This window comes from Arvicanthis niloticus, chromosome 18 (genome assembly GCF_011762505.2).
Source record: "Arvicanthis niloticus isolate mArvNil1 chromosome 18, mArvNil1.pat.X, whole genome shotgun sequence".
Taxonomy (NCBI): Eukaryota; Metazoa; Chordata; class Mammalia; order Rodentia; family Muridae; genus Arvicanthis; species Arvicanthis niloticus.
In genome coordinates, this window is record NC_047675.1 from 32800139 (window position 1) to 32813193 (window position 13055).

At 42.3% G+C, this 13055-nt stretch overlaps 1 protein-coding gene across 1 annotated transcript in view; it reads left to right on the forward strand.

Moving 5' to 3' along the window:
* Nucleotides 1-13055, forward strand: part of Tango6 (transport and golgi organization 6 homolog) — a 175439-nt gene that overhangs the window by 38164 nt on the left and 124220 nt on the right. The window contains exons 9-11 of the mRNA XM_034522335.3: nt 125-301; nt 2903-3032; nt 6538-6729. Coding sequence (XP_034378226.1) covers nt 125-301; nt 2903-3032; nt 6538-6729 — 499 coding nt within the window. The remainder of the gene's footprint in view (nt 1-124; nt 302-2902; nt 3033-6537; nt 6730-13055) is intronic.

The window sequence follows — 13055 nt, forward strand, 5'->3', positions numbered from 1 at the left end:
CGGGCAGCATTTGGGATGAAGTGGGACCGCACAGTCTTTCTTTCTCTTTTTCCCCCTTCATAGCTTGCTAGCTTCGTGGAGTAAGATGGCAAGCTCATTCATTCATAACTGCTTTGTCTGCCAGGTCACTTTGCCAAGAGATCTTGTTATGGGTTCTGGTGAAGCTGGAAAGGAAGAAGGCAATCGCCAGCCTGAAAGGATTTTCAGGGTTGGACAGAGCTGTGCCCGCTCTTCACCCTCAGTGTCAGTTTAGAGCTGCTACGCATGGTGGCATTGTGATTACCGTCAAAGAGGCCATTAGGTGAGCTTACCCACCCCCGATTGTCACGCCTGATAGAATTTTGTATATGACGTTGTTGTGTGAGTCAACCGCTAAGGGGCGCTGATGGAAAGGAAACCAGAAACAGGCAGTCAAGGCACTTCCTATTTATAAGCTTTAAAGAAACCGGAGCCTTAAATGATCCTCTGGGTGTCATTCCAAGATGCCAGCTAATAGTAGGTTGGCTTGCTGAGCCTCACAGCTCTGCACCACAGCTGTCCAGTTACTGATCAGGGTTTGCCAGACAGACTCAGAGCAGAGGGCAGCACATGTCCATCCTTAGCACCAGACCAATCCTGTCTGTCTCTGACTCAAAGAGCAGTATGGATTTGTGTGCCTTTTTTAAAAAATTATTTATGTATTTGTTTTGTCTGTGTCAGTACATGCCTGCCTGATGGAGCAGAGGCTATCCAGTCCCCGGGAACTGGAGGTACCGATGGTTATGAGCGACTGTGTGGATGTTGGGAATCAAACCCAGATCCTCTGCTCCCTCCCCAGCCTTATTCTTAAGGGAAATTGTCTGATCACTGTCCTTGGTAATTTTGTAGTGAGGTTTGTTTCTCATAAGAATAGACTGGAAAGTACTTAATAAAGTTTAGTAGATGATTGCTTTCTCCAATGTCTCACAAGTATTTCACTTTATTTTGTTTTGTTTTGTTTTATTTTATTTTTGTTGGGCTCAGATTAAACCTAGGGCCACATACACACTGGACGACTGAGTTGTGCCCCCAGCCCCACATGTCTGTATTTATGCTGTTTCTACTTTCTGATGATTTGTGGAAGATGCTATCTTCTCAGAACCTGAGCTCCTGTTAGCTGTTGACATGAAGTATGTCACGGGTCCAGCTGCTCCCTTTGGTCACATTCAAAGACTTGCTGTTTGTTGAAGTGCTTAAATTTACCTTTATAGTCATGATTAGTTTGGCAAAAATTTAAAACATGAATGAATGTGATAGACTTAAAGAAAATAGAAAAAATATGTATTAAAGTAGAATTATCAGAATGAATGGAAGCTTCCTGAGAACTATTGAATGTTAGTAGGTCTATTTCTTTTTTTTTTTTTTCTTTTCTTTTTTCTTTTTTGGTTTTTCGAGACAGGGTTTCTCTGTGTAGCCCTGGCTGTCCTAGAACTCACTCTGTAGATCAGGCTGGCCTTGAGCTCAGAAATCCGCCTGCCTCTGCCTCCCAAGTGCTGGGATTAAAGGCGTGCGCCACCTCCGCCCGGCAAGTATAAGAATTTAAAATTATTTGGCATGTTTAATTAGTGCACATATATATGAAAACCCACAGTTCTCACTGAAATTATTATTTTACTTCCTGATGAGAATATAGTTAGTAACCAGTGATTAAATGAATCTCCATCAATTGCCAGAAGTAACCACTCCTTAAAATCTGGGGTGTCTGTCTGCTTAGGTTTGTTATATATACACACAAAAAAAAAATGTTACATGAACACCTGGGTTTAAAAAGAAATAGGGCCCATAGACACTTAAAGTGGTCAGAGTTTCCAAAAACTTGAAAATTGTGTGTGTGGTGTGCTATCATTTGCTCTAAAAACTTTGCTAGTTCCCCAAGTGCTGGCAGGGAGGGGCAGGGAGGGGCAGGGAGGGGCAGGGAGGGGCAGGCACCTGATCTGTTTCACTATTTTCCTTTTACTCTGCCATTAGCCCAGCAGAAGTTTCCAGTAAGAAGTTGTTTTAAAGAAATTTTAAGCTAGGCACAATGGCACACACCTTTAATCCCAGCATTTGGGAGGCAGAGGCAGGCAGATCTCTGTAAGTTCAAAGCTAGTCTGGTCTTCATAGCGAGTTCCATGCCAGCCTGGGCTATATAATGAGGCTGTCTCAAAAGAAACAGACAAAATAAAAAACCCAGCTCTAAATGAGCACTTAGATATGAGTTTTGGAGGCAGGTCTTTTAAAACTTTTTTTTATTGTTGCTGCTTGTTCACTATGTAGCCCAGACTGGTCTTAAATTTACTATGTAGTCCAGGCTGGCCTCAAACTTGAAGCAGTCATCCTATATCATCCTAAGGGATGAACCACCACAGCCCACATCAATTATCATCTTTTTTTTTTTTTTTACATACACCTGATCTTTTAAAAAAATTTTTCAATGAATTACGTCTACAGCCAATTCCTTCACAAATCTTTTCCTATTTGAGAAATAAATGACCATACAGACTACAGCAGTTTAGCTTCTAATAATAAATAGCTTGTATTCTTCAGCCCAGAGATAAAGGAAAGTAATTTCAAGGTCTATCTGAAGATTACCTATATGGAAATGTTGTTACTTTAGAATGTTACTATGAGGTTTCAGCTTCTGAGATGGCGCAGCAGGTGGAGGTGCTTGTGCTCAGGCCGGAACCTGAGTGGATTCCTGGATCCCACAAGGTGTCAGGAGAGAACTGATTCCTGAGAATTGTCCTCTGACATCCCCATGCAACCTTGTGCCAACACACATGTGTCCCTGTAGCCACATATGCAGCATAAAATAAACCTTCTAAAAAAGAGAATTACTGAGATTTCTAGGAAAAATGCCTCTTGTCAACACTGACATAGACGCTGTTGCCCTGTGCTGCAGCGATGAAGAAGATGAAGCCCTGTACCAGAAGGTGTCTTCAGAGCAGAGCCAGGTGGAGCATCTTGGGGACTTGCTGTTGCACTGCCAGCAGTGTGGCTTGGCAGGAGATTTCTTCATCTTTTGTCTGAAGGTAGGAGCCCATACGGTTACACCGCTTCATTCTGGGGTAGCACTAGGAAAGCCTTTGTCTTTCTAAGCATTCATAATTTTAGGCCCTGAAATTTAGCTTCCAGTTTAGGACAAATGAACAGAAGACAAAGAGTAATTAATTTAGCTGCTCACAGGCTCTGGAGTGAACAAGAGAAGAACCATCAGTGGGACCCGTTTGCTCTGCCTACTGTGCCAGCTTACCTGCATTGAAATGTTAGACACCAACAAAGCTGCCTTGTTAGTCTGGGAAAGAGTTAATCTTTGCTCCGTGTTGACAGTAAGATCTCTTTTGAAGTTAATAGCAGGTTCTGCAGCCGCAGAGTAATCCCTTATCCTTTAGGACTGTTGTGCTGTCAGGTATCTGGAAGGGAAACTCAGCCATTCTGCCTTCCTCATTTCACTCTGTAACCACTTAAAACCTTTTCCGGTTCCTTGCCGAGTGCCAGTTGTTGTGCTTCCTTTGGCCCCAGTCTCCAGTAGTAACTTGTACCTTATAACGTTAGCTCTGCCTGGTGCCTGCTGGTGACCACTCTCTCAAGTCTGTCCTAAGAGTGCCTGGAGTTTAAGGATAGGTGGTGGCTGGGAATGTGAAGCTGATGTTTCTAGAGCTTAAGTGGGAGTGTTTCTTTTGGTGCTTTCTCATCTCCATGTTTATGACCATCTATCTCTGCATCAGCCACACTGATGTCTAAGGAGGTGTGAGCCCCCGTGTATGCCTTGTTTCCAGCTGCTCTTTGGGTAAGAGCACTGGCTGCTTTTGCAGAAGACCTGAGTTCAGTTCCCAGCACCCACATGGTGGCCCACAACCTTCTTTAACTCCTGTTCCAGGGGATCCTTCTGACCTCTACATGTAACACACACACAGAGACATACACACACACACAGAGACACACACAGACACATACACAGACATACAGACACACACACACAGACATACACACACAGAGAGAGAGACACACACACACAGACACACACACACCAAGTGTCCACACACATACACATACGTAGGCAAAACACTCATACACATAAAATAAAAATAAATGAATCTTTTTTTTTTTTTTTTAAAGGTTCAAATCAGCCAAGTGTGGTAATACATGCCTTGTAATAGCAGCACTCTGGAAGCTGAGGCAGGAAAACAATTTTGAATATCAGACCAGCACAGGTTATATAAGGAGACTATTTCTAAAGCAAACAAAACAGAATGCTGCCACCACTCAATCAAAGGGCTTTATTCTAAATCCCAGTTTGTTTTTTGAAGGGTCTCATGTAGCCTGAGTGGCCTCAAATTATCTAGCCAGTGATAACCTTGAACTTCTGTTCTTCCTGCCTCTGCTTCCTGAGTGCTAGTATTACAGGCATGCGTTTTATAGTTCTTGTGATGGAACCTAGGAATACACATGCACGCATGCTAGGCAGGTCTTCTACCAACTACACTGCATCCAGTCAACACAAGCCCCTTAAACTGTGGGTTCTGACTCTAGAGGAGGTCACATATAGTAAATGTGGGGGTCACAAAACATTTGTCATCACTAAAAGATTTCTGAACACAAAATACCCAAAATGCAGTTCAACACCAGATGGGGAATGAACTCAGGGTGTTTCTGAGAGCTCTTGCACCACACAGCCTCATTGAGGCCTTGGTTCTGAACACACAGCGTATACACTTTGCACAGCACAGGCCATCGTGCAGCGCAACGAGCAAGCTGAGAAGTTTCCACTCAGATTTGAGTCCATTATAGGCTGTAAATCACAGCACCTCTGCTTTTATAAAAACAATGGTTTAACAGTGGGAAACAAAGGCCATCATTCTTTAGTAGTAAATAATAAATTAGTATGTCTTTTTATTGTGTTAGGATTTTTGATTTTAAACATTGTTGGTTGAGAGGCTGGGGAGAGGCTCAGGTTGAGAGCTGTCTTTCAGAGGCCTTTAGTTATGTTCCCAGCATCCATGTCAGGCCGCTCCACCTGCTTGAGCACCACAGGATCTGGCATCCTCCTCTGGCCACCTTGGGTTTCTGTGTTCACATGAACATACCCTTGTCCCCAAAGACACATGCATAATGGTAAATACTTAAACATTTCTGATTGAGCTGCTGAACTTGATCTTTCATAAAAAAAATCATTTAATGATTTTTGGCCTTGGATTAGGTTAGAATTTTGAATAAGTTCTTAACTGGCCCTTGACTGATTTCTCCTATTTTTGTATTATATAAGGAAATATATAATGTATTGTATATATAAAGAAAGCTGAATTTTTAGCATTGATGATAAAATCAAATGTGGATCTGCTCTAAGAGACATTGAAGATGCTATGCATTCTGCAGTATCAAATATTAAAGATTGAATTCTTAATGTAAAATTAATCAAGCACCCCATCTCATTAGTATGCAAATTTGTTCATCTTTAATAGATGGTAAAAGCATATGTAGGCCAAAGAATTGCTTTAAAGTAAATTTCTTTATAATTTGTTGCCACTATATGCTTGACCAGTACACCTGTTTTATGTACACCTATACATGGAGTTGTATTAAGATTTCTCAGGGAAAAGAGATTGTGAGTTGAAATGTTTAGGAAGCCCTGCTTGAAACCAGGGAAGCTTCATCATGGCAAAATTGATATTTGGTCTAGATAAGTGTGTTCTTCAGTGGGGTTGTCTTGTTCTTTGTAGGATATTTAGCACCATCTGTGACCTCTACCCACTAAATACCTTTGTTAACCCCCAATTATGACAGCCAAAAATGTCCTGCAGACGTTTCAAAATGTCCCCTGGGGAGGAAAATTACCCAAGCATGGATGAACACCATCACTCTCAGCTGTCAGCTACTTTAGCAAAGCACTGATTGTTAGGGAACTTAAGGTTTTCCCTTTCCATGGGAATTCACAGTGGAGAAGCTTACCAACCCACAATAATGAATTCTTCGTTAATTGAGGCTTATTCCTGACTTGTCTAAAAGGAAAGGCTTCTAATGGTCTCTTAAAGGACTTTGGCTAAGTTAATACCATCTGAGGGCTCAGTTCAAGGAAGGCTAGTGACAGAATTGTGAAAATATTATAAAAAGTCAAACAAGTCTTTTTATGCTTATTATTTGTGTGTGTTTGTGTACTTGGGGGTGGGAAGCTTTGTGTGCCACTGTGTATGTGTGATCTCCATTCAGAAGATGGTCTCCATGAGTTGGTTTTGTCCCTCAAACTTTGTTCTCTCTCTCTCTCTCTCTCTCTCTCTCTCTGTGTGTGTGTGTGTGTGTGTGTGCGTGAAGGTTCATGTACATGCTAATACTATGTGCATATTTCTCTACAGCTTGTTTTTCTTTCCTTTTCTTTCAGTACTAGACAAGAAGCTATACCCCTAGTTCTTTTTACTTTTGGATTTTGAGAGCTGAGACTTGAGGAGTATGTAGTCGATACAGATCACTTTCTTGCACATAAACTTCCTACGTTTGCCGTGTCCTTAGTGCCTCTTCACTCCTCTTCTCACCCTGCTTTAGGAGTTGTCTCATCTGCTGGAGGACAATGAAGCAGAGTTCACACACAAGCCCTCCTGCTATACCAGTCTCCTGGAATTAGAGCAATACCAGACTCTGCTTATAGAAGACCAGGAGCGGAAGCTGCTGGTCCTGCAGTTGCTGGCCGTTCTGTGTGAGAGAATGTCTGAGCAGATATTCACACACATCACTCAGGTAAGTAGCTGTCATACTCTGGATCCAGCCTGCTGTTATTTTGGTGTCTTTACATTTTTTTTTCAAAAAAATAAATGTTGCTAAAGTGAGCATGGCAGTACATACCTTTAATCCCAGTACTTAGAGGCAGAGGTAGGCAAATCTCTGTGAGCTGGAAGCCAGCCTTGTCTACAGAGTGAATTCCAGGCCAGCCAAAGCTATATACTGAGATCCTGTCTCAAAAACAGTAGTTTACAGTGCAATTTGATAGCAACCTTTCCATGTTTCTGGGAATTCTGGCTAAACATGAAGGCTCTGACTTAAGTTTACCAGCTGAATCTGAGTCTTTCATATGACTCCACATGCTTAACATGTTCCTGATGTGAGCCTTACCTAGGGAAACTTAAAGAACCGCTCTACATATTTTGTATAATATAGTGATGTTCAGCTTTGAGTGGAAATAAACTCACCTAGCATTTAAAAAATGAACCACTACCTACCTAGCTACACTTTAGGGCCTTTGATTTAGTTTGCCAGAATAAGAGCCTGCAGGTCTTTATTTTTTTATAGTTGCTCATGGGTCAAAGGTTATGAGTGGAAGGCAGGAGCAATGGCTCAGAAACTGAGAACACTTGCTATGCAAATATGAGAGCTAGTGTTTGAATCCTCAGTGTCCACCTAGACAGCCAGGTGTGACTGTGCATGTGCCTATGACCCCACACAAAAAATCTGTTGCCGATTGTTGACCCACCAGCATAGGGCCAGGCTCAGTGAGAGACTGTCAGTCAAATAAATAGGGTAGACAGGAATAGAGCACCTGACACCCTCCTCTGGCCCCTTCATACACATAGGCACATACATAAGTGCATATACATATGTGTGCGTATGCCACACGCATATATACACACATAAGTTGAGAACAGTTGGAATTCAAATTTGAAAAAAAAGTGTTACCCTTAGCATGGTTGTGCACACTTTTTGTCCCAGCACTTAGGAGACAGAGGCAGGAGGATCTCTGAGTTCAAGATCAGCCTGGTCTACAGAGCAAGTTCAAGGACAGCCAGAGAGCTATACAAAGAAACTCTGGAAAACCCAACCAACCAACCAGCCAAACAAAAAAACTGTGAAGTGGAAACTTCTGGTTTCTTTGGAAAGTCAGTTATGTCAAATGATGTTTTGGTGGGACACATATGTGAAAGAATGTTTTGCTGAAGCCGACACAGGTGAAAAGATGTTTTGCTATAGCAGACACAGGGAAGGACACGTGATATTTAGAAAGAAGAGAAATATGACCCCACAGACTCAAGAATAGCTCAAGAATAGGTTTGTCTCGCTTCAGCTTGCTAGTCTTCGCTGACAACTGGCATGTACTGGTTCACCCTACACTTTGTTGCTGGGCTTCGCTTGTGGTGACAACATAGAGAGAAACTCACCGAAGAACTTCTCCTGAGGTTCCTGGGGCTTCTTGCCACTTCAGTGGACTCAGGGTGATTGGCAAGCCTCATGGTTTCCTCTGGATTGAACTGCCTTTGTTGATTAGTGTGTTGTGTCTGCCAAGTGGACTGGACTGCAACTGTTGGTTTGTGTGTGGTGTCTGCTGAGTGGACTGGACTGCAGCTGTTGGTTTGTGTGTGGTGTCTGCTGAGTGGACTGGACTGCAGCTGCTAATTCATGTTTGATGTTTGCTAGTGGACCAGACTGAGAATAATGAAGATTGGATTTCTAAACAGGTTCACTTCCCTCCTGTCCTAATAACTTTCTTTTCCACTACCTCTGCTGGGTGGTGGGCTAGAGGGGAAGTTGAACCCTTATTAAAATAGGCTGCAAAAAATATGCCTACAAAACTGTGTTAATAAGACCACTTTAAATTTCATGTCCTCCGATTCACAGTTTACTTCCATAGCATCCCATGTAGTTTTAAGATATTCTAAAAGCAATGCTTTCAGAGTAGAGTTGCTGTGCGGTCAGTCCCTGAAGTGTATTGACTGAGACATAATTTTTACTACCTTCTTAAAAAATAGGAGATAAAAGTAATAATACATAGGCATTGCAGGGACCACATTTTACCACGTAACTAGAATTAGTTGTGCCTGGCTGGTGAAGAGTCATTTGTAAGATGGTATGATTGTCACACTTAAATCTGATCCTCCATGTCTTTGTATGGTTGTCATTGTCATCTGCAGTCCGTGTTGCTAAGCAGCATGTCACTAAGAGCTCCCGCTGACAACGCTAGCTTCTGCCTGTCAGTGCTGACTTAGCTTGCCTGTTTAATGGGAATTATGCTCCTGGTTGCTGTCCAAGCCCCTTACTCTTTCAGCTCGCTGACCTCACGTTGCTCAGCAGGGTGATTTGTTTTGTATGGTTCCTGACAACTTCCTCATCCAGGCTTGTTTCTGTGTCAGGGTGCTGAGTGGAGGGGGAAGAGGTTTAAAATCTGATAGAGCTTGTGCCTCTGCACTTACCTCCCTCACTCCTAATTAAGGAACCGTGGGATTAGGCAGGTACAAAAGATGCGCTGACCTATATTGTATCACCCTTCGCACAGGTTATTCAGAATGCACCAGAACAAAAGAACCACAGGAAGTACCAAATTGTGCTTTGTAATCTCACTGCTAATGATGATATTGGCGTATTATTTTGAAACACATGAACACATTCACATGCACACACACACACACACACACACAAATAAATTATATGTCATTTGGTTAATATTATCAGGAATGAAGATTTTTTTAGTATAAGGAAAATGTATAAAAACCAAAGAACTAGCATAAAATCCGTATACTCTTGAATTTCAGTTGGAGATATTAGTGTGAGTGAATGATTAATGTTTTTCTCTAAAAACAATGGATATCTCCTACTGTGGTCCCCTGTCAGTGCCAGGGACAATGACAGTGAGCAGCAGTTAAGTGCCCTAGTTCCATAATGGAGTCTATAAAAGCCATTTCTACTTAGAATACCCAGTGCTCTCTGGGGTGAAGGTTGATTTGAGGTCTAGGGTGGAGATTGTACATTATCAGCTTCAAGGCAGTTTGATGTGTCCAGGCACACGGAAGCCATCTGAATTTAATGGGGTCATGGCAGTAGCAGTCAGGAGCCACCTTGAAGGGATTCTTGTTGCAACACACAGGACAATTGGAGCATTCAGAGGACTAATGGCTACAGCAGACACATCAAAGATAGAAAATGAGTTTTTAAACCTCCCAGGATTCATTAGAGATTGTCAGGGCATCTGGTCTCTATTTTGTAAATTGATAATCAAAGAGAATTCGGAGAGCATTTGTCTTGCTTTTCTTGTAGTGACTAGATCCCATCTTAATTAGATAAGCAATGGGGAATTTTCCATAGGAGTGACACAGGTTAGTGACGTAGATTAGTTGGTATAGTGCTTGCTGTCTGGGACAGTTACAGCCAAGCCATTCAGAAGGCCCTAGAAAACTACTTCTCAGATCTCTAATGAATCCATGGGTTTAGGGAGTGATCACATTGCCTGCAAATGGTTAGAAGGGCTGTGGGTGGAGCACTCTATGTTCCCAGGGAAATTGACTGCCCCCCCCCCTTTTTATAAAAAATTTCAAGTTTGAAGTAATTTTTAGTAATTATTCTATTTATTTTGAGTTTTGAGAGTGTTTTACTATGTATCCCTGGCTGACCTGGAACTTGCTATATAGATAAGGCTGGCCTAGAACACACAGAGATCCTCCTGCCTCTGCCTCCCTAGTGCTGGGATTACATTTGTGTACCACCATACTTGGCTTTTTCTTTTGTGTGTGTGTAGCATGTATTAATTGAACATATTAATGAGGACTATTGATTGAGAGAATTTCCTAGTGAATACCTGTACCTACTTCCTACGTAGATATTGCCGTTAGAATTTTGTTATACTCCATCATATCTTCTTTCATGATTTCATTCCTCTGCGTCTTATATTTCAGTACATGACAGGGTTAATGCAGACAGCAGTGCACGTTGAGCCAAGTATTTTGGACAGATTGGTCTTCTGTCACCATTGATGGCCAAACAGATCGTTGAGTGTCTCCACATGTGTGCAGTAAGAAGTATAGGGCACTTGGGGAGGATTCTGACCTTAGCACAGAACCTTGAACCTGAATCCAATTAAGGAAATTCAGACGCTAGAGTGCTGTGTTAGCAAAGGCCAGAGGAAGCAATCAGCCAGATCCAAAATGTTAAAATCTATAGTGCTTGTGTTTCTGCTTCCTCATCAAATAAATGGTATTAAAAAAAGAAAAAAGGAACCAAGCTGGGCATGGTAGTACATGCCTTTAATCCCAGCAATGAAGAGGCAGAGGTAGGTAGATCTCTGTGAGTTGAAGGCCAACCTGGTTTACATAGTGAGTTCCAGGACAGCTAGAGATACATAGTGAGACTCTGTCTCAAAAAAGCCTCAATGGATGGATGGATAGATGGTTGAGTGAGTGAGTGAATGAATAAATAAGGGAACCAGTACTAGATTCAGATAAACTACTGGGGCACTGGAAAGATGGGTCTGTCAGTAAAGTGCTTACCATGCAAGCATGAGGGCCTGAGTTTGGATCCCCATGTAAGAAGCTGGGCTTGGCAGAGTTTGTCTGTAACCCCAACACTTACCGGGACGGGAGAGGATGGTGGAGACAAGCAGATTTCTGGCTCTTACTAGCCAGGCAGTCTGCCATTGGTGAGTATTATGTTCAGTGAGATACCGTATCTTATAAAGTCGAAAGTAATAGAGGAAAATGCATAAAGTCTCTCTTACCCCTAAGCTGTGTGCACACAAACACATACACAGATACATTTAACAATCATAGGGAGATTGTGGCTAGTCATGGTGGCATACACCTTTCATGCCAGGAGATGCAGCTATGCCCAAGTCTCAGGCCATTCTGATCTACATAGAAAGCTTAGACCCTGTCCCAAAGAGAAAGAAATTATATGACATATTTCTTGTAACAGTTGTGGACCAGGCACTAGAAGATATTAAAGAATTTTTTTTCTTCCTCTTTTCTTTTCTTTTCCTTTCCTTTCCTCTTTCTTTCTTTCTTTCTTTTCTTTCTTTCTTTCTTTTTTTTTTTTTTTTATATGTTTTTAAATATAGGGTTTCTCTATATATCACCTGGCTGTCCTGGAACTCACTATGTAGACCAGGCTATCCTCAAACTAAGAAATCCTTCTGCCTCTGTCTCCCAAGTGCTGGGACTAAAGGTGTGCACCACCACTGCTCAGCTTAAAAAAATACTTTTAAAAGAAAGCAAAGAATGTCATATGGCAATAATTTCATTGTGAAGTGTATCAGATGACAGCCATTTCTGGAGGAAGCTGGAATAAGGGAAGGGGATGGTAAATAGGTGGCCGTGGAGAGCCATATTGAGGAGATGACCTGTAGCCAGGGAAGGTGGGAGCCATGGAGATGCTTTGTGGAAGAGTATTCCAGAGAGAGCGACTATACCCAAGTGTAGCAGGACCAGCAAGGCGCCAGTGACAGTGCAGGGGAGTGAGCAAGGTTCCTAGTCTCTGCCCTTTCAGAAACTACATCCTTTGTACACTGCTTAGTTGGATCACTGTAATCAGCAGAGTAGAAGTGGTTCTGCTTTGTGCTTTTCTTTTTTAGATTGTGTGTGTGTGTGTGTGTCAGAGAGAGAGAGAGAGAGAGAGAGAGAGAGAGAGAGAGATTTACTCAAAGGAGGTAGAAACTTAGGCTCACAGAAAAACTTGCAAATGGTTGTTTATAGCAGCTCTAGTCATGAATCTCGAAGCTCAGAGGTGACTGCGATGGATAAACAGATTTGTCAAGACAATGGGAGATCATTTAGCACTGTCAGTGAGCTATTAAGCCATGAAAAGACATGGAGGAATTTTAGTGTAGAGAAATAACACAAAGTGAGAGAAGCCCATATGCAAGGATGCAGATGAGAGAGAGAGAGATGACTAGACACGGTACAGGGGCAGACGCGATAGTGAACCTATTCTTAGGATACAGGATGGCAGACATGTGAAACCTATTAACAGTACAAGCCCCAGAGTGAACCCTGATGTAAGCTACAGACTCGGAGCGAGCGACACTGATGTGATTGTGTGGGTTCCTCAGTTACAACAAAGAGCCCGGGATGTGGCCCAGGGTAGACTGTTTGCCTAGCCGGTGAACACACACACACACACACACACACACACACACACACACACACTTCTAAAAAGCCATTGCTCTTTGTTAACAGTGGGAAGGCTAGGGACATGTGGGCACAGGAAATATCAGAGAAACATCTGTATCTGCTCAATTTTGTTGTGAACCTAAAACTACTCTAAAAAAAAAAAAAAAAAAAACCTCTGGGCCAGGGAGGTAACTAGGCGAG